The sequence below is a fragment of the Cricetulus griseus genome (genome assembly GCF_003668045.3).
Source record: "Cricetulus griseus strain 17A/GY chromosome 1 unlocalized genomic scaffold, alternate assembly CriGri-PICRH-1.0 chr1_0, whole genome shotgun sequence".
NCBI lineage: Eukaryota > Metazoa > Chordata > Mammalia > Rodentia > Cricetidae > Cricetulus > Cricetulus griseus.
Genome location: NW_023276806.1, coordinates 93996551 through 94019231, shown reverse-complemented (window position 1 = coordinate 94019231; position 22681 = coordinate 93996551). Strand labels below are relative to the sequence as shown.

General features: G+C 41.5%; 1 protein-coding gene across 1 annotated transcript; it reads left to right on the top strand.

The window, feature by feature from the left end:
- The first annotated feature begins 1711 nt into the window (after positions 1-1711).
- Positions 1712-14463, top strand: Tm4sf4 (transmembrane 4 L six family member 4). Its single transcript, XM_035451343.1, has 4 exons — positions 1712-1885; positions 2602-2691; positions 10750-10886; positions 14265-14463. The coding sequence occupies exons 1-4, from the start codon at positions 1712-1714 to the stop codon at positions 14461-14463; spliced, it is 600 nt and encodes a 199-aa protein (XP_035307234.1).
- Positions 14464-22681: the final 8218 nt, after the last annotated feature.

The window sequence follows — 22681 nt, the reverse complement described above, 5'->3', positions numbered from 1 at the left end:
ACACACACACACACACACACACACACACACAGAGAGAGAGAGAGAGAGAGAGAGAGAGAGAGAGAGAGAGAGAGAGAGAGAGAGAGAGAGAGAGAGAGAGAGAGAGAGAGAGAGAGAGAGAGAGAGAAAGAGAGAGAGAGAGAGCATTAGTTCATCTTCTTCCACTGGGATGACTTTAAAGAATTCCCTAAGCCTGTCTGGACTTGATGGAACACTGACAGACTGATAGTCTGGGTGTCAGGGAGCACTGAATGTGTTCATTTGCACTTGAGCTTTTAGGTCTTCGGTTAACACTTCCTTTCATTTTGGTTTTGTTTGGTCTCACACTGACCCTGAGTTCTCTCAGTGTAAATACAGAACAACCAAGGCACATTTTCTAGACTCTTCAGAAGGAATCTCTGTGTCTGCCCTTCTACAAGCCTTCCCACAGCCAGCTTCCCTAGTGGCAGAGCACAATTCACTGTTTCTCTAACCATCTCTGTCATGGAACAAGTGTCATCACAATTATATGTCATTTGTTTTTTTATTTAGCAACAATTTGAAACCCTAAACATTTTACTCATTGCCCTGAGTTTTGACCACTAGACTCTCGGTGAAGAGCAAGAAAGAATCCCTTCCCCACATTGCAGTCCTGCAGATGCTCCATCACACAGCACCAGGGCAAGGCAATGCATCACATGCTCTAAGTGTGGCTAAGGCATCTCAAGTGACACAAAGTAAGCTAATCACTGAATGTGTTTCCGGAAGCTGACAAAACCTCCAGTATGGATGGATGTGTTTCACTTCCCCCTACCCTGTAGCTGTGTTCACTCACATCCCCTCTGCCTCTGCTGGCCACGTCTTTCTTCTCCTAGTGCTCACTTGCCTTGCTCTTTAGACACAGGTTTCTATTCCTGTACAAAGTAACTAAACAACCCGATTAGGAAAACTGGTTTTGCTAATTCCATGGCGTGTTGGGAAGGAGACATAATTCAATTACCTAATTGACTAAACAAATAAAGAAATACAGCAGTCGGGCAATGAAGTAAGTAGCTGTTCTGATTTTATGCAAAAAAAAAAAAAAAAAAAAACCCAGGCCTGAATTCAACATTATTCAATTAGGCCATCAAATTACTTTTGTATTGAGGAAAACAAGCCCTTCTGGATCAGCCTGTGTTTCAGGCTTTCTGTGAACTAGACCAAAGAAGAGCCAGGCAGATCACTCAGGGCTTGGGAGGCATAGCGTTAATCAGGATGTTAGTGTAGTGGATTATGAGAGTGATTTATGTAATGCCTGGGGGAATACTTCTTCATTTGGCCAGGGACATGGTGATATTAAAGGGACAGTGTTACACACTGCCTGTCCCAGCCTTCTCTCTGGTTGCAACAACTTGAGCGTCTTGTCTGTGCTGGTGGATTATTAACAGAGGTTATTGGTCGCCATGGCAAAACAATTGAGCGATTGCATAGAACGTAATCTCATTTATGGGGGTGCAAAAAAAAAGACATAGGGTCAGGGATATAAATGCCCATCGCCACCGAGGGCCTGCAGTAGTTGAGAAGTGAATCAACTCCAAGGACACCATTCCAAAAGCTCTGACACTTGGTCCTAAATTTCTTATTTTAAATTTCTTATTTTAGCTACTGGGACTCACTGCCAAATCGCTGAGAAGACCCGTTAAGCAGGTGGTGAGAAGTCTTTGATCTCAGTGCTTTCCTGTGCCACCCCATCATGTGCACTGGGGGCTGTGCCAAGTGCCTGGGGGGCACTCTCATTCCCCTGGCTGTGTTTGGCCTCCTGGCGAATATCCTGTTGTTCTTTCCCGGAGGGAAGGTGATAGATGACAACAGCCACCTTTCCGAAGAGGTCTGGTACTTCGGAGGAATAGCGGGAAGCGGAGTCTTGGTGAGTAGAGACACCTTAATATTCCCTTAAAAGATAATTCCCCTGCTCCCATCCTCTTTCATTCGCTTCTTAGTACACGGATGCCATTCAGGAGCTAACAACCTTTACATACTGAAAAGTAGTGCCTTAGTTAGTATACTTCCCCTTCGTATTAGTGGCTGGGGACATCTTGGTTTACTAAGCAGTTCATCCCCCAAGCTTGGGCTGGAATCACCATAGGATATTTGAGCTCAGAGAATCAAGCTAACAGCCACTCAATCGCTTTACTCCAATAAAATCGTGCCGATAAGAATTATAAACGAAACACAGTGCTTTATCCAAATAGACGAGTTAGAATGCAGAGGTACAGAAGCTGTGGATTAGCTCTCATTCAGGAACTCACCATTTCGTTACCCCTTGTTTCCAATATGGGCGGGACCTTCAGGTTGTAGTATGACACTATGTCTCTTTTCTTTGCCCTAACCCACCCTTTAGATGACAACTAGGGATGCCAACTCTTAAAATCTCCTCACAGACATTGGTCAGTCAGGCCAAATGGAGCCCCCATACTCAAAACATGACCTACGAGTCACGCTAGCTGTTAGGTCTTGCCTGCCCACCTAAGCCTCTGAGACCTGAGGTCTTCATTGGCCAGGAAAAAACAAAAACAAAAACAAAAAAACTGTGGGCTTCCCTTCAACCCCAGACACTCTGAGCACATCTTCTCTTGCTGGCAGATGATCTTCCCCGCACTGGTGTTCCTGGGCCTGAAAAACAATGACTGCTGTGGATGCTGTGGCAACCCAAGCTGTGGGAAGCGATTTGCGGTGAGTTGTCATGGGGTCAGTGGCCAGAATTACTCTGGAGTTCACAGCTGGCTTGTGCTGGGCAGCATGGGTGTGCTGAACAAGCAACCAGCTCCAAGCCAGACTCTTGGGACATCGACTACATGATTAAGCTCTGATTCTCGCTGGTGCAGAATAAAAAGATTAAATATATTAAATTCTACAACCTTCATACTTAGAGGTATAGAGATATTTCAGTTTTACAAGTCCACTGCGATGACAAAGCTTTAGAACTGGGGTGACATGACACCACACAGAGCAGGCAGAGGTGGGGCCACACACTTCCCTCTGTCACTAAGAAGCAATGAGAACTTGAACAAATGGTATCTTTCTGCTGGCTCTGAATTGTCTCATCATTAAAGGAGACCTGGGGCAGGATAAAAGATGCTATCTCCCCTCCCTAATAGCTCACTAAACTCCTGTCTTTACCACAGCCAAGGGCACTATTTCTGGAGGCCCAGCATTTCCCACTGCCACCCAGAATCTGCCTCAGGATTTCAGCTTCCTCTCCTGTTTCATGAGGCCATCCATCTTTTAGTTAGTGAACTGGAGACTAGGGAGGCATTGATGTTCCCAGGGGAGCAGAAGGAATGCTGGCATGTAGGTCAGGTCCCATTTCTGCAACTGGGCAAGTCACCAAGTGTAAGATAAGGGAGTTGGACTGGATCAGAATTCCCTAGTTATGGGCCAAACCCTGCTGTATAGATACGTGTGTCCAACAACAAAGAATGTTTTCTTTAACTTATCCTCCTGTTGTTTTTATTCTATGAAGGAAAAAAAATCCTTATTTTGATGGGGATAAGTCTGCTGTTTCTAAACCTTCAAGCCTTCCTTCTGAAAAAGGAAGAACCCAAGGCTCTAAGAACACAAGCAACATTAGGTGACTAAAACTTAATAACACTATGTTCATGTTTGCTAACAATTTCAGCTTTTCTTTCAAAATAGTGATATAGATAAATAAAACACTTGGCTCAAAAAATATTAAGCATTTAGGTATATGATGAGACAAACATATGATGAGTGTAAACCCTGGGTTCGATGATGAGTAGCTAAGATGATGAGAAAGCTGGAGCTTTCCTGCACCAGCTAAGCCTGCTTTAAATTCTTGTCTGTCCATTCTTAAACAGAACTACCTTGATGTTTCTTTCTTGCCATCATCTGCCCATTTATTTAAGAAAGAAGGTATTTACCAAGTACACACAGAAGGCCACTGTGCTCTGTGCATAATACACTGAGGCTTTTTTTGTATGACATCTTATCACTTATAGAATATCTCTTGTAAAAAGCATCGTAAGTACTAAAAATTGTCATTTCAGCATTTTTACACAAAGAGTAAAAATAGCAACAACACATTTGATATAATTGTGTCAAATGTTGTATATACTTGGCAATATTTTCGTATGATTGACTATAAAGGAAGTGCATTTTCCCATCAGATCATTTACAAATAAGTTAGCGATGGCGGCTTGAAAAAATAGCAATTAAGGAATTTGGATGAAAATATAAAAATCATATCTTAGAAATCTATGTATGCATTTCTAATGCTGGGCAAAACTAGACAATGACTGACTATTACACAATAAGCAGACAGGCAGGTGCTCAGGCTTGCTTGTGGGTTTCTAGGTTTCTCTGTCACTAAAGTAAAAAGTGAAACTGTTCAAAGTATTATACAAAATGTTAATTTCATTTGATTTAAATGAAGTACACAGTACAGCAAGAAAGTCATGTTGTTCCCGGTGCAGTTGAACAAGCATGTTCTGAAACATTTGGTCTGGTCAATATATATCGCCACCCAGGGCTCCTGAACCCCCAGTTGGGAGCTGCTGTTGGAGAGGATTGAGAATAGCTGCCTCCTACTGACAGGAGTAAAGAATAGAAACCACAGCTTTAAGCCTCAGCTACAGGAGACCAGGGCACCATGGCTAAATAGTTAGCACCCGGGTTTCTTAGCTTGGGTGGGTTTGTTTTTAATCAATGATGAGAGCACCAGTTGCACCTGTATGTCTTCTTTTCAAATGACAAAAATTTAGCCTGGTATCCCTGGCCTTAGAGCACAACCATGGCCTGTCTATGTTGGTGTGGCCTGTGCTGACACAGCTCTAGGGTTCTATACTGGCTGCTTCGTGGAACCTGGGAGTGTCCCTGTCCCCATCCAAGACCACGTTTATAGCCAAAGGCCCCTGCTTTACAGTTGTACTCTTTCTGTTCAGAGGAATACCAAGTGAGGCAGTTAACATTTTGTCAGAAATACACCACACACACACACACACACACACACACACACACACACACACAGCTGCACCATTATTTAAATACTACAGTGGTGATAATCTGCATTCTTTTTGTAAGTGCTTAAGGCATTTCCTTACAAATGAACACCACCCCAGTTGTCTGTGGTGCTCTGAGAAGCCCTGACAGTAGAAAGATCTATGAGCAAACACCCGTAGAAGCTAGAGCAGCAGTCTCCCCCACCTTCACTGGCACTGTTATGTTTTTCTAGAACATTCCCCAAATGCTAACTGCACTTACACCATTCATGTCCTTCAGTAACAGAAAGCAGGAATTGGAAGGTAACGTGAACTTGTGATCTGTAAACAACCTTGAAATTACCTAATTCATAGTTTCATTGTGAAGTCTGAGAAAATAGGTAGTCTTTCTATCTGTGTTTCTGTGTGTGTTCTGGGTCTCTGACCTTTCTCTCTGTCTCTCTGTCTCTCTGTCTCTGTCTCTGTCTCTGTCTCTCTGTCTCTGTCTCTCTGTCTCTGTCTCTGTCTCTCTCTCTCTCTCTCTCTCTCTCTCTCTCTCTCTCTCTCTCTGACACACACACACACACACACACACACACACACACACATATCTCTGATCCCTGACAGGCCCCTGAAGCTCATCCCAAAGGTCTGAACTCTCTCAGATAAATTAGGCTGATGTGACCCAGGGGAAAAAAAAAAAAAAAAGAACAGGTACGTACCTTCCAGGGCGGCCTTTGAAGCCCTGACCTGGGTTTGTTTTTAGGTCACAACCTTCCCTTCCCATGCCCAAGAATCTCTCCGACTTCTAACTGCCTGTCTGTTTGGTCACTACCCTCTGTACTCTCTTTAATGTTTGGAAAATGTTGATCTCCCAGGGCCCAGCGAGATGACAGATAACTAATTTTATCAACTCATTCGCTTTAGCAAAGGGCCATTTAGAAACCTTGGACTTGATTCAAAGTTGAATGTCTTTAATAACAGGATGAAAAGTAGATTGATGAAGGAGATAGCTGGGGGCAAGGCAGACATTTCAGTTCTTAACAGTGTCGGGTAATAAATCCTGATATCCGCACCCCAGGAAGGGCACTGTGGTTGACTTTTTGGAGGAAGATCTTGGTATCATCATAAGGCGATCGGTATGCAGTTGAGTCTGCGCTTCTTCTTGTGCTTGGCTCATCACTGCCCCCTACAGACAGATCATAGATATCTAGCTCTTCATTCCTACCCATGGCAGATTGGAGGAAACTTAAGAAAGGCAATGCTTTTTTTAAAGGGTGCATTATCATAAGAAATTAATTTGAAAAAATGTGGATCTACATTTCTTCACTGTTCTCTACTCTTCAAAAAAATCATCTTCTTTGTCTAGGAATGACCCTCAGTAGTAAAATGCTTACCTGCCATGCATGTCACTAGGTTTCACGCCCAGCATACCAAAAATTTGAAGAAAAAGCAAAACAAAACAAAAAAGGAAAATGCCCTGTTGTCAAATGGGTATGGCAATGACACTTGTTAACTTTTGGGATGATATTGCCAGAAAGAAGTTGTGTTTCAGTGAGGAGACCTCGAAAATCTACGGAACCTCCTGCAGTAGTTCAGTACTTATCCCTAGCATAGGTGTGGACTTTGGGAGCCCATTCCACACAGAGGAATACTCCCTGAGCCAAGACACACGTGGGTGGGCCTAGGCCCTATCCCAAAGGATACGATAGACTCTGATGACACCCTATGGAAGGCTTCATCCTCCCTGGGGAACAGAAAGGATATGTGATAGGTAGGGTATTAGTTGGGAGGGGGTAGTAGGGGAGGAGGGGAGGGAGAGAGAACTGGGATTGACATGTAAAACAATCTTGTTTCTAATTCAAATGAAAAACATCTGGGGGAAAAAAAGAAGTTGTTGCAACATTAGTGTGAAGAGAAGGAAGGGAAGTCCCAGCTAAGTGTTCAGTATCAAGGACATAATAAATTCTGGAGAAATACTTGCTAGGCAAATAAAGTAAGGAATACCAAGAGGGATGTCAGGGGATTTCTATACTTTCCCAGGCTTAATCCTCACAAAAGCCCTTTGAGTTACACAATAACGCCCTCATGTTACAAGTGAAGAAACCCAGGTTGTACCTTAAGTTCCTGACTGGCGCCCTCAAAGCTTTCTTAAGCAGAGCCAAGACAGAAAATACAGGATACTACTGTTTTAAGAGAAAAACAGTTGGGCCTGCTGGCACACTGTAATCCCAGCCCTCAGAGGCTAGCCTTTAGAGAAAGGAGGGAAGGAGAGAGAGAGAGAGAGAGAGAGAGAGAGAGAGAGAGAGAGAGAGAGAGAGTCAACCTCAGGTAGCCTCCATTGGTCTCTGAGAATGTTTGTCTAGTAGGAAAGGAGGTGTCCACCAGAGGTATCTTCCTTACTCGCATTGCCATTGTCCAGCACTGTGACTACTACACCCCCAGGCCACACACTTTTCCTCCCCTTCCAGCTCCATGGTCCTTTCCATGCGATCCGGCTAAAATCAGCATATAATAAGTGGCCAAAGACACACTCTGAGCAATGACAGCAGTCCTGGGCTCAGTTATCACAGGACCCTGATAGAGAGGTCATCAGGCGGGCAGGAGGTGAGTTAGAAGGCATCTGATTACAGGACTTTCTTATCATCTGCTTCAAGGAAAGCTTTGCAGCATACAATATGGATATGCATGCCTAGCAGTGTGAACAGAATGTGTCTGGGAGCAGGGATATTCAGCAGTAGAACATTTGACTGCAGAATGTGTTTCTGGAACAACCATCTAAGAGGAAATCCATTTACTTTTGTTTTCTCCCCAGACTTTTGCATTTTGTATTTGTAGAAAGGAAGGTGAAGATTCAACAGTAAAAATATTACAGCATAATAATAATAATAAATTGTTATGTACTAGCACTCATGCATTGAGTGTATTACAGCATCATGAAAATTTTCCTAAGAATAAGCACAAAAGATCCCTAGTGTCTTATCAATGAGTGGCATACTGGGTATTGTTTAATAGCTCACCCATCACTTCAATCCTGAGAAATATCTGGTTCTTCTAGAGGCTAGTCACTGCTTAACAGGTTCTCTTACTCATTAATTATTATTATTGAACCTCATTTTATAGAAGAAGAAACAAGGCAGAATGATTAACTTCTCAAGGTCATGTGGGAGTAGCTAGGACTTAGACCCAGCTCCCGCTCCCTGTAACTCACACACATGATCATGACACATTAGCGTCCCTTTTTTCTATTTATTCCTTTCGGAGAGATAAAGCAGACTGCAGTGCAAAGGCTAGGATGAATGTTCCCATTCTGGATTCCCAAACCTGGCAGGCAGGGTTGCTCTCCAGAGGCACCACCTTGGAAGCTGTCCCAGATCTTTTGCCTATTCGCTTTAAATATTATCATCTAGGGGGTGGCTACCCTGATGTACTTAATTTGACCTCAGTAAATTCCCATTTAATAAAAGACTTTTTAACCATAAAAACCTATGATAAATGGGACTTAACCCATGCTTGTTTTAAGACAGATCATATCTGGCTGGGTGTGGTGGCACTAGGCACTTTTATGTGATATAAATTAAAGCAGTGTGATGTAAAGTGTACCTTCCTTTATGTGATTCATCTATTCTGTAAGATTATGAAAATTAGAGTGTTTGTTTTATTTATTTTAAGTGGGGGTGTTTCAAACTGGAACTCAAAAATAGAACATATTGCTTACAGCTCTCTCCAAAACTGGAACCCAATGTCCCATTCCTTTTCAAAGGGACTGTATAGCAAAATAAAGCACAATCTATTTGCTTAAAAATGACTGTCTTCCTCTCATTATCACATTTCTTTCCTTCGTGAGAGGAAGAATTGCCATGAAGTCAATGAACACCAGATCCATGAATTTTAAAACTTCTTACTACCAAAAATTTTCAAATGACCTAGATGAATATGTTTATACATGGCAGCCGCATGTGGCTGGTAAGGAAGTGGAAAGTGCCTGATCTATGCAAAATATGACCATATTCCAAAGAACTGATACAAAAAAAGACATTTTATTCTGATTACATGTTGAAATAACATTAAGTATGCAAAATTAAACAAAACACATTGTTAAAGTAAATACCTCCTGTATTTTTCTTTAAGCTGGGACATTCACTTTTTTTTTTTTTTTTAGATTAACATTATAGACCAAGGTGATCTAGGAGAAGTTCAAATGGTTACACTTTGATAAAAGGGAACATCATCCCTTACCATCCCCTTGTTGATGGCTTTCATTAATCTGACTTCTCATTTGCCTAAATGGGAATGTGTTTACCTCTGTACTCACTCTTTGCCATTATCCTCTTACAGTCTAGGTGAAAATTACTTATGAACACCCTCTCAAAATAACTTTTATCTTTTTTTTTCTAGACAGACTTTCATGCATCCCAGGCTGCTTTAAACTTGACATATAGCCAAATGGGACCTTGAACTTCTTACCCTCCTGCCTCCACGTCCAGAAGCATGAATTATAGGTGTGCATCATTGTGCCCAGTTTTCAAAACTATGTAAAATAACATTCACTGAATCTTTAAAGGGAATTCATTGTATTAAAGGGTTAAAAAACAAAATATTAAAACAGCCAATGCATGAAATGTTAATAGAAGTGCTTTTTTTTTTTTTTACTTACTAACACATTGAATAAATTGAGGTATCAAGTCTTTCAGAATTTCAAATTCATGTCAAGTAGTGACAATGGTTGCATAGCCATAATGTGATAAAAAAAATATCTATAGACAGTTCAAGAACAGCCTAGGCTGCTGAAGTCCCCATCTTGAAGCTGGTGGGAGGACATTCCACTGCTGATAATGACAGCACAGACTTGTGTATGATCAAACATGTAAAATGTTTAGCGGTGGTACCTGTACTCCTTTACCCAGATCTCTCAGCAAGAGGAAGAGGAGTTAACTTTTCCTTTCTCTACTGTCTGGGTGTGGAAATCCTGGCCTGAAGGGGCCTAGAGCTGTGGATACCTCCACTCTTGTTTGGTCCAATGCTGCTGAGAGCACAGCAGCCAGACAGCCTGAGAGACCCACCTCTCACCTGGAAATACAACTCTGTTTTAATACAGTTCAAAGACCTGTGGATTCAATCAGTAATGGTTTAATGACTTCTGGCTAGAATAGGCCACTACAGTGACATCAAGTAAGCAGAAAGCTATTTTAGCTTTAATTTTATTTTATGTGTGTGAGAAAACTAATTTCATTCACAAGGAAACTTGAAAATAATATAATGTCCAGCGCTGGTGCCATGAGGTGTGGAGGTATAGAGTGGGGGTATGTATCACATCTTTGTGTCCACAGGTAGTGTGCCTAGGACCAGAGTGGAGAGCCTCTAGACTTATAGTCTTCAGCAGCATAAGCAGAATGTGTACCACATAAAGCACTTGGCCAGAAAAATCAATCCCAAGATGCTTTTCTTCTGTAGCAGATTGCCCTTGCATATTGGTCTTGTAGATTTTACTCTTATCATTGTGTGTGTGTCTGTGTGTGTGTGTGTGTGTGTGTGTGTGTGTGTGTGTGTGTGTGTGTGTTGATCTGAAGGTACAGGCAGTATTGAATTCCTCAATCGATGAATAATTGAAAAGATGAACATGGAATAAAAAAAAGGAACATGAGTCACAAAGCTTCATTTGAGAGAGCTGTAAGTCCCACCTGTAATTACAAATAGCTCCTACCCTATGGTCATCAGGTTTGCTGAGTGTTGTAACTGAGCATAAATAATCTCCGCACTGTCTGAGAACTTTGTTGTCTCTCCTCCCACTCAGATGTTCTCCTCTACGTTGTTTGCTCTGATTGGATTTGTGGGTGCTGGATACTCATTCGTCGTCTCAGCTGTCTCCATCAACAAAGGTCCTAAATGCCTCTTGAGCAATGGCACATGGGAATACCCCTTCCACAATGGGTAAGGCTCCATGTACAATGAACATAATGTCATGGCCTCTTCATTATGGACTCTCAACATGTTGCCCCTCAAGGCAAAGCTGGCTCTGTAGTTAAGAGAAGTTTCATAGACCTCGCTTCTGATTATCCTTTTGAAAAACACAACAGAAGTAACTGGAAGAGGATGCCTTAGTTGTCCAGAGAAAAACTGTTGTGTCACAACTCATATGCAAGCATTAGCATATTGTATTTAATATTTTTGTCTTCAAGGAGTGTACCTAGGACTTTCTGGCCAAGTCTAGATTCCTAGTCTTCGGCGGCATAATCAGAATCTGCTTGCCATATAGGACACCATAGTGACATTCCCAAATGAATATTTGATTTAATTCTACAATTATACCAGCCTTACTAGCTGTTTGTGACTTGTAGCTACTGTGCTGAATAGCAAAAATATAGAGCATTTCCATTGTGGCAGATGTTCTATTAGATAACTCTACTCTATTCTCTGAGAATCTTGAACCATTTCTCATTTGCTCATTATCTCAGATCTTCTATTTTGCACAGTGGTTGAACATCCCTGGGGGTCAAGAAGTACGGCTGTTGGATTGTCTAGCACATAGAGAATGGGTCCATTACAAATAACTATGTAGTATACCAATAAACAGTTTTCCATTAGCATCTATGGAGCCTCCTGAACATCTGTAGTTATTGTTGTACAAGTACCTATCACAGACTTGCAACAACATTTGCATATTATTTATAATACTTGATGCAATGTAAATGCTATGCAAACAACCGATACACTGTTTTGCTTAGAGAACAATGACATGTCCATTACAGATGCAATTTTATCAGTTATTTATGATCAAATTTACATACATGGTACCTGAATATACAGAAAGATGGCTGTATTAACTTAAACTACTGTTTATTCATTTACAATAAGATCCTTAGAAACTTTGAGAACTGTCTTCAGACTGGAGAGGTGGGAAGCTCTGGCTCTGATATGATGGTCTTGGTATGTTCACAGTCAGCAAGTACCCCAACCCTGTTCTCACAACTAACAAACATAGATCTGTCATCTTCACAGATGACTCCAAGATATTTCTTTTACTTTAGAAATCCCTCATACCTTGCAGTGAACTGTTGAGATTCCATCACCATGGGATTGAATTGAGGAACATAGAATTTAGACACCAGCATGCTGAGCCTTCTCTTGAGGTGTTATATCAGTGGCTCAGTCTTTGCCCAAGAAGGAGTCAGGAAAGCAGTGGGTTATGTCTTTCTGAATGACCCTTCTGCTATTACTTCTGTCAACAGCATCTTTGCAGTGTTAACCACAGGTTTCTGTTGTGTGAATAAGATTGTCCTCCATGAACTTAATGTCAAATAGCCTAAAGGCTGTGTCAAAAACAAAGGAGAGAGAGAAGGAAACACAATAGGAGCAAAGTACCACTCTAGAGCAATACAATGGCCCAGTGGTTCTGACAGGGAAGACCTCTGACATGCCCCTAGATTAAGGTAAATTCGTGCCCTGCTTGGGATGGAATGGAGCCAATGACTGAGGTCAGGAGAGCAGCCATTGACCCTGTAGATAACACCAGAAATGTTGACTAAGGTAAAAGCAGGAAGCCATGTTTCTGAGTGCTGTGTGCTCGTACTTCAGAAGAGGCCTGTTCTCACCATTCTCCTCACAGCTGCTCCTGGTGGGTCACTCTCATGCATGCTGTCTTTTTTTGTCATTATATCTGTTCCTCACAGTGACAATTCATCTATCAACAGTGGCAGATGATAGTTTCATAATGAAAACAGCATAGAGTCAACCTTATTAGAAGGGACAAGATTTCAGAATTCTCCCATCTCTGTTCACTGTACAAGAAGATATTAGCCAGGATTAGGAGTGAGGAGAAAAGGCAGATGCTACGAAGGTGGCCTCTGAGATTCCAGCTTGGACTATAAAATTCACAGTTTCTCAATATTGAGTAACTTACCACTTTTTCTTCGAGTTGTTTACTAACGATGAGAGTAAGGGAGCAAAGAGTGGAAGTTTATCTGCCACAAGATCCTCCTTAGAGAAGCATCCTAGGAGAAAGGAAACATGTCTGCTTTATGTTCCTTTGAGCAGAACTTCCTTTCACCCAACTCTTCTTTTCTGAGACTCTGGGCCACCCAACAGCTTTGACCCATAGTCGCCAAGAAGGATGCAGGAGGAAGAGCACTGGGGGCAAGTGTTCAGCTTCAGGGAAAAGGCACCCACACAAGACACTTTTGTGTTGCTTCTTTTCTGCTAAATGTAAGAGCTGAGAATAGGGCACATACCTCCACATGGTGGCTGGATCCAAACCAAATACAATTAAATATTCTTCCTGGACTCTCAATTAATACTATTGCATTGTAATCAATATTACTGTCATATATCTCTCATGTCTTCTTCTGTGAAGCTGTGGTAACAACTGGGTCTACCCCATAGGCTCCAGTGAGAATATAATAACATAATAGACATAAAGTACTTGCACAATTCCTGTGAGTTTTATAAATAATCATATTTCTATGACTTCTCAAATATGGCTTTGTGTAATGGTAAAAGTACCAGCTTAGGAATTCCAAGACAGAAACCTGCCCGTACACCTGACCCTATCTCCTCAGTGCTGGGATTGTAGGTGTGCACCTGCACTTCTGGTTTTGCTATGTTAGTGGATAAAACTCAGGGCCTTTCGCACTCCAGGTAAGCACTCTATCAACCGAAATGCATCTTTTTGGGATTGGAAGGGGTGTTTGTTTGGTTGATTTTGAGTCAGGCTATCACACTATAGCTTTGGGCTTGCTCAAAGCATTCCTCCTGCCTCAGCCTCCCAAGTGCTGAGATTACAGGTGTCAGCTACCACACCTGGCTGAGAGGCTTCCTTTTAATCATAGGACATGATCTATTTTACATGGCTTTGGATGATCACTTGATAATTGTGACAATAGAATTGGTCTCTAATATTAACTAGGATGAGGGCCATCAACCTGTAAGCAGTGCAGGCCGGGCACAGCTTCATTTCCTGCTTCTTTATAAATGTGTGTGTGCTTATTTGTACAGTTGGTCAGCCCATAAAAATTGCTCTGTCACTTAGTAGTTTATGACTGGGACAAGTCACATAAAGTCTCCATACATGAGGAAAGAGTCCTGGATTTCTGTGAAGAATCAACAAATGAAGGTGTCAAGTATCCATGACAGTAACCTTCATGGAAGATGTACATGGGGAGATGTGTTTGGGATCTTTTTACTGATATTATAGGGTATTTCATCATAGAGTGTGTCTTGCACAGGAGAAATGGTAATGGCAAGTTTCTAGTCTAGGAGATCATATACATTTGATAAATGTCTCCTTCCTGCCTGTGTCCCTGTCACCTGCAGTGATTATCTTAATGACCAAGCCTTGTGGAGCAAGTGCGTACAGCCCCAGGATGTGGTCCCCTGGAACCTCACCCTCTTCTCCATCCTGCTGGTCATTGGATTGATCCAGATGGTGCTCTGTGCCATCCAGGTGATCAATGGCCTCCTGGGAACCCTCTGCGGAGATTGCCAGTGCTGTGGCTGCTGTGGGGTACGTTAGGATTCTGTTGTTTCTTCCCAGAACAAAGGAGGTCAAGTTAGGCCACCATCACAATGAGATGAGGGATAGTGAGTATGGCTCCCTGGGAAAAACCTGGCCACTCTTGGGCTCCTGGCAGCTCATACAAGCAGCGGTGTTATTTTATTGCACATTGTAGAGCAATGTGCCCAGAATGAAGCTGACCACACTTCCCAGGGCCACACCTCACTACACGTATAGATTTATATAACTACAGCATTTACAGAAGGGCTTCAGAAGTGTTTGCCAGATGGGCATGTTCCTTGCAGCAATACATTACATCTGGCCTAGAATTCTCACTTCTTCCAATGAAGAGGATCAGTGCAGAGACTAAACAATTTCTGATACAAGAAGAGAAAGGAAGGAAATTAGTCAAGATGACTTTCCATATTTCATCATAAAATATCAATAACAAAAATATAAAAAATAAGAACAAATCTATATATAATAAAACATCCTGATTATTTCAACACATAACCAAATTAGATCAGGCAATTATATATCCACACGTTTATTATAAACAGATTGAGAAATGAATAAAACAATAACTTATTTTTTACATTTCCATTTCAAGTAAGCAGTAAGTATATGAAAATATGTATGAAGACACATATACAAAAATATGTAATGGCCTGGAAAGTCTCTCTCTCTTACTTACCTTCTACTCACCCAGTTTCTTCCAGGTTCCTCACTATATAAAGCTATATAATTTCTTATATATCCTCCCAGGCTTTTAAAATTATTTTTATATGTCATATGTAAATAGAATATTCTCCCTAAAACTACAATATTATTGAAAACACTAGACTAAGGCTTTAGTCCAGTGGTAAAGAATTTGCCTAGCATTCATGAGGCTCTATTAGCAGCATCGTGTGTGGCGGGGCATTCATTTGAAAATAGACTGTAAAATTTACATGTTAAATAATATACAATTACAAAAATAAAAATAACTATGCATAGAAAAAAACAATGAAAAGTGTTGTCAGAATTATTTTAAATGAAGACTGATTTTTTTCCTTCCCTCTTGATTATAGTATTACAAAAGTTAATAACAAAAAGTTAATAATTATATATTGTTTTGACAATATAAAAATCTGGGCCAGCAAGATAGTTCAGTGGGTAAAGGCACTTGCTGCCAAGCCTGACAACCCAGCTCAATCCACAAGACACACACAGAGGAAGAAGACAACCACACGCATGCAATAAAATTATAAAATTGTAAAATTTTAATAAACAAAAACATTTTTAATGAAAGTCTGATTTCTATTTTCAGAACCTATGGTGGAAGATGACTGACTCCTGAAAGTTGTCCTTAGACCCCCCCACATTGTAGCACATATGCATATACTCACACACTAATAAGTAAAAGTTTAAAATATGAATACAGTAAATAAAATTTCCCTGCAGGAAAACGCATATATAATCAACTGCACCAACTATTACATTTTTTTCCTGTAGAATTTCAATTCTTTTGTGCTGATTTTGTTTTGTTTTGTTTTTTGAAATAAGGTTTTATCCTGGATGGTCTGAAATTCCTCAAGTAGACCAGGCTGGCCTGAAACTCAGATTGATCATCTGCCTCTGCCTCTTGAGATTAAAGACATGCACCACCATGCCTGGTCTTTTTTTTTTTTTTTTTTATCTTTAAACAACTGGAAAGGCTGATTAGCAGTTACTAACCAACAAAGTATTTAAGTATTTTCTGTGGTAGCAATGAAGAATATTGAGCGTGTGGGGGCTTGAGAGATGGCACAGTGGTTAAGAATACTGCCTGCTTTTTTAGAGGACCAGGTTTGATTCCCAGCACCCACATGGTAACTCACAATAGTCTGTAAGTCCAGTTCCAGGGGATCTGATGCCTTCCTCTGGCCTTTCCAGCATCTGGCACAAAAGTAATGCACATTCATGCAGGCAGGTAAAATACCCATATACATAAAATAAAAATAAATAAATCCTTAAGAATACTTAACATTTAAATCTCATAGTTCACTCAAAATGAATGAATACTTCCTAAACCAGCTAAACTGATAGTGGGAAAGCTTTCAGTAGGAAACACACTAAAGGACAAGGGGAGTCAAAAGGAAGAGTTAGGTGAGGGTTAGAGCAGGGAGACAGTTGGAGAAAAAGAAAAAGAAGGCATCTTAATTAATTTTCTTTTCCTACCTTCTAGGGGAATGGAGCAGTCTAACAGGTTGTGATGAGCTACTCCAACTTGACCTCACTTCCAGTGGGAAGTCCCGCCCCAGGACACACCCCAGACCCAACCTTGCCCACAGGGGATGCTGATTCCTGTCTTTTTCCTCCTTGGCAGAGGTTGAGAGGCACAGGATCTTTTTCTCTTTTCAAATAACTTTGCTCAACCTAGAAATTTGGTGGGTTTGTGGTTTTTTTTTTTTTTCAAAAAAAAAATAAAAATACCTGGGTAACTTTACAAATTAGCTCCCCTTTAGAATTCCAGAAGAAGTTAAAAGCAACTTTTTTATGATTTCCCCTAGAAAATGTAAACAAGATGAAACCGTTTGTCCCACCACACCGCTTCTTTGTATATAAAGATGTTCATATTTTAGGAGGATTTGCATAACTCTAGGAAAAAAGCATTAAAGTGAAAACCAGTTTTTCAGGATGCATGGAGAAGGAATAATTGCTGTATGAGATATTTCTATGTGAAGTCTGTTTGGACTAACCTGTCTGGGCTACTTGTGACTAGTTTTATGAGCCTGTCATTATTAGCCAGGGTTCCCACATGTATATGAAATTAAATTAATTAAATTCAGAATTAAAATAATAAACATTTTGTGTGTGTGTGTGTGTGTGTGTGTGTGTGTGTGTGTGTGTGTGTGTTAGGGAGGAAGAAGAAAGAGAATGAATCATACCTGCTTGTCCTTTATCTTTTTATAAATGCATTCTTTCTTTCCATTCTCTCTGATTTTTTATTTGCTGTTTTACTTTTCTGGCTTTTTTTTTCTTACATAAAAAGTCCTTTTTTTTTTTTTTTTTTTTTTTTTGGCTTTTCAAGACTTGCTTTGTAATCTAAGCTGCTACAGAAATCATGCTCTTCCCACAACTGCCTTCTCAGTGCGGACATTACAAGCAAATGCCACCATGCCTGGCCAAATTTGTTGCTTGATCAAGCATCAAAAAAGTTGTAAGAAGTTGATTGGATAACAATTTTCAGCCTATTGGGCAAGATTGATTTAAGAAGTTATGTTAATTCCATGTGCTGTGATGATAAGTTCATCTTGGTTTCACTGGTTAGGCACTAACGTGAAATCAAATTCACTTGGCTTCTAATTTCACTTCAACATAGCAGTTTAGAGGCCCTGAAAGGGAGTTTGTAAGTCTCAGTTTCCCCACCTGCAAAAGGAGTGTTGAAATATGTTCACCTGGGGTACTCTGATGTCATCAGGTATGAAACAAAGGCTTGCAATATCGTCGGTGTAACTTATGAACCATTCAAAGGAACTCAAAGGGAATTACATCCAGTCTCATCTCCATAACTGCCAATCAGTTAAAGTGCACTGTGTGGGTTAGGCCCACTCAAAACTCAGTTCTCATACTCACCACCTGTCTTACTTAGGGTTTCTATTGCTTTGACAAAACACCATGATCAAGTGTGGTGGCCCATGCTTTTAATCCCAGCACTCAGAAGGCAGAGGAAGGCGGATCTCTGTGAGTTAGAGGCCAGCCTGATCTACAGCGCTAGTTCCAGAACAGCTAGGGCTGTTACACAAAGAAACCCTGTCTTGAAAACAAAACAAAACACTATGACCAAAAAGCAAGTTGGGGAGGAAAGGGTTTATTTGGCTTATACTTCCACATTGCTGTCCTTCATTGAAGGACAGGATCTCAAACAAGGCAGGATCCTGGAGGCAGAAGCTGATGAAGAGGCCATGGGGGGGTGCTGCTTACTGACTTGCTTTATATGGATTGCTCAACCTGCTCTCTTATAGAACCTAGGACTACCAGTCCAGGAATGACACCACCTACAATGGGCTGGGCCCTCCCCTATTGGTCACTAATTGAGAAAATGGATCTCATGGAGACATTTTCTCTAATGAGGCTCCTTCCTCTCTCACGACTCAGGTTCATGTCAAGTTGTCACAAAACCAACCAGTATACCACCTACTGTGTGCTAGCCACCCAAAAGGTCAGGCACTGAAGATGCAAAGTGCCACGTTATTTTTTACCTCATCAAAGTATTGCAATAAACTCTGTGAGGCAAGTGATCATATCTGAGACCTGAAATTCAGTTGGCAGCAGGAAAATGGCCAATTTGCCCAGGCAGATGGGTCCTTGGGAGAGTTTAACATAGACACACACACACACACACACACACACACACACACACACACACGCACACACACCGATTCAGTTGAGACCATTGGTTCTGAAATGTGGCTGAGTATCAAATTTACCCAAGAAATGCTCTGTAATTACATGTTTGCAAGCCCTCCTTAACCTAAACATAAGGTGATGCTGGGACCAACCGTGCTGCATCACAATTGTCTTAGATGATAGCCTGTCACCTAGAATGAAGAGCAATCAGGCCAAATCAATACTCCTGGGAACTCCACCTGCTTGAAGTGCATGAGCATCAGTGCAGCCTGGTGACAATGATCAGGTCAGTGTCTCCCCATGACAACAAATTCACCTCCTCCTTGAGTTCTTTGATAGGGAAACCAGGATGGGCATCAGAGGACCAATTACATGGGCCTATCACTGACTCTGTCTTAGAAGAAAACTGGGCTTACATAGTGATCATCACATTTGGTCTCCTTATTTTACACATGAGGAACTGAAACAAGTATGTGACAAATTTTCATCTAGGACATGCTTCAAATACTGTTTCCCCAAGACCAGGGGAAATAGCGCATCTCAGATAAAGGGACTTAGAAGGGGGAGCTAGAAATGGATGAGAGGAGTTGTCCCTAGAGAGATCCCTCTCCACACATGTGTGCAAGTTTCTGTCCCTCCCTTCTTCCTCCCTTCTTTCTCTCTCTCCCCTTCCTTCCTCCCTTCCTCCCTTTCTCCATCTCCACTCCCTCTGACTCTTTGTGTGTATATGATGTGTGTGTAGAGGGGGCTGTTCAGAAACTTCAGAAACTTCTCTTCTCATAGTAGCCAACGTTGTGTTGCTTGCTCAAGTGCCTGAGTCCTCTACATTTAATATTCAAGTGGAAACTGTCATAGTTATTTTTCTATTAACCTAACAAAAGGCCATGACCAAGACAACTGTAGAAAATGCTTAATTCGGGCTCACAGTTACAGAGGGTTAGAGTGTATTTCCATCATGGTGGGGAGCCTGTCAACAGACAGGCAGACACGGCACTGGAGCAGTATATGAGACTTACACCCTTATCTGCAATTAAGAACCAGAGAGGGACACTGGGAATGATGTCTCTTTTGAAAACGCAAAGGCCACCCCAGTGAAACATCTCCAACAACAACACTTCTCCTAATCATTCCCAAACATTTAAATTAACTGGGGGCCACACTTTCAAGTTTATGAACCTATGGGCCCATTCTCATTCAAGCCATCACAGAGGCAAGGACAGTATCTGATGCAAATATATGCTCAAGAGACCAACATAGGATCTTGACATAATTGATAGGATGACTTCAAGAGCAGGGGACCAGAGCTCCTGCTTTCCATTCTCTGATCATATTCATAGTGACATGTAAACTGTGACCCTAAGGTAACATGTAGGGAGACTCCACGGATGAGTAGAAAAAACAGGTGGGAACCAAGCATCTGTGTCACAAGTTAAGCACAGGACTGAAGTGATCTCAGTGTGCAGGCCATTGAAATTAAAATGTAACCTTTAAACATTTGCAAAACTGTGTTTTCTACAGCTTCATTTGGTTTCTAACTCTGAATTCCAAAGGACTATGCTTTGATATGGGCTGTTCTTGGGGTTGTCTAGTGTACCTTAGCATTATATTGTGCCCATGAGCATGAGAGCAATTGCTCAGGGGAGGGAAACATTCGGAGGGGGATACAGTTAATATGTTAAAACATGCTCCAGTGCATCCACACAATCTGTGGAACCCAGACTGTATCAATGGAGGCAAGAAGGGGAATGACTTTGTAGACCTCAGCCAAGCATACAAGCCATACACTTTGCCATAGGCACAGATTGTGAAGAGGTGCTAAGTAAATCAAATGTAAAGAAAGACTAGCTCCTCCTGCCGAAGCCCAAACCTTGGTGGTATTTGCCCAGGAATGAGAGCTGCTCTGCCCTGAACAGCTTAAAGAAGGCATGGTCTCAAATAGAGCAGCCATAGCTGTATATAATTTATAAACTAAAGAGTAAGCAAGCAAACATGCTGGAAAGCCTCAGCAAGGGCCATGGTTCTCAAACATGAGGGCCTTCCAGCTTGCTGAAGAAGTGCAGATTCCCAGCCCTCAGCCACCTGCAGAGTCAAGAAGTCTGAGAAAGTCTGAGTTTATGCTAATGACTTAAGATGTCTACCGCAGACAAGCCATCAACTCTGTTATGAGCCCACTCTTATAATAACTTTAGTCCTTCCTGTTTTCTTTGTCTATAATAACCTTGTTATCACTAGAAAGCCACAGATCTGTCATCAAAGTATGCACAGATAAAAGCAAAAGAGGAAGCCAAAATGTCTGTCCCACACATCTTTTTCTTTCCTTCCTCTGTAATGCCCTGGCCTGTGCTCTGGGCCAGAGCAAACCATCTGCTGCCCTCTAGTGGCAACTCGGTTCATCCAGTAAATAGCAGGTGGTTGCAATTTTTTCCAGGGTGGGTATTGTTACCTTCCTCCAGAATTTAAACTTTTCTCCAATAGCTTCCCATGAAGAAACATTTTCCAAAACATCTTCAAAGTATAAAAAATGGAAGTGATAAAACACCAAGTTGATCAAAAATGGAAGGGTTCACGGTTCAAGTGCTGACAAAATTCTGACTCATGATACCCCAAAGTCAGTGCTGTGAGAAACATCTAGCCTTGGATGAAGGGGATATACTCAAAACAAAATGGTGTGTTTATTGACCACCTGTCAATCATTTCTCTTTATCTTTGTCATGCTCTCGTTGTCCACCCCCTTTTTATTAGGCCAATTTTATATACAAAGAAACTAAACTTTAAGAAACCTAATTAAGACCTCAATGTTAATTCATAACAACTGCATGGCACTGGATGTTAAGCTAACTGTGGGAATGAAGCCCAGGGGGGAGTTTGTAAAGGAGACTGCCTTCACACACACTTTTCAGTAGTTAGAGTTTTATTGCTGTGAAGAGACACCAGGACCAAGGTAACTCTTAAAAAGAAAAACATTTACTTTGGGCTGGCTTAGAGTTTCCGAGGTTTAATCTCTTGTCATCATGGTGGGAAGCATGGCAGCAGGCAGACACGGTGCTGGAGAGGTAGCTGAAGAGTTCTACATCCAGATCCTCAGGCAGCAGGAAGAGACAGTGAGACACTAGGCCTGGTTCGAGCTTCTGAAATCTCACCTGCCCCTGTCCGTGACAGGCTTCCTCCAATAAGGTCATATCTGCTCCAACAAGACCACACCTCCAATAATGCCCTCCCTATTAATCTATGAGGGACATTTCCATCCAGACAACCACATCCTTCATTAAGATTTACACGCCCACTCTCCACAGAACTCCATATGCTGTATGGAATGTTCTGGACCTCTCTTTTTCCACTAACATTGCACTCTCATTTGGCTTCTCTGAATCTCTTATTTGACTCTGGACTAATCCTCCAGACAGGTTTTCTTCTAGAGTGCCAGGGATGATGACTATTAGTTTTTGCTAATCCTGCAAATTAACTCACATCCCATATGTGGTATTTGAGTGAGGCCCTTTCTGTGGGCTCGTGTATTTGGAAATCTATTCCACCCTGCCAGGAGTTCAGGAGAGCTTCTACTTCTTTTGTCTTTAAGATGTTAGCTAATGGCTATAGGATGTCCTGGCCTCCAGTGGAGAATAGCACCTATATAAATAACAATAGACTTGTGCCAGGGCGAGTTTGCATCCACCCTGAAGACTAAGTGAGCTGTGCTAGTATAGAGTGTCTGGAGGCCTTAGTACATGCGGCTAAGGAGTGCCTTTAGTATTAAGGGAAGTAATTGCTATAAATCTTCTGCCATTGCCCCCACCTTTGGATGGTTTCTTAAGATGATGCGTGATTAAACTGGGCACTTTCAGGATTAACTGACTGCCCTCCTGTT

Excerpts from the sequence above, each read along its gene's own strand:
- Tm4sf4 (XM_035451343.1), top strand. The coding sequence starts at position 1,712 with ATGTGCACTGGGGGCTGTGCCAAGTGCCTGGGGGGCACTCTCATTCCC. Across the intron at positions 1,886-2,601 it reads TAGCGGGAAGCGGAGTCTTG|ATGATCTTCCCCGCACTGGT; the intron begins GTGAGTAGAGAC and ends TCTTGCTGGCAG. Across the intron at positions 10,887-14,264 it reads GAATACCCCTTCCACAATGG|TGATTATCTTAATGACCAAG; the intron begins GTAAGGCTCCAT and ends TGTCACCTGCAG.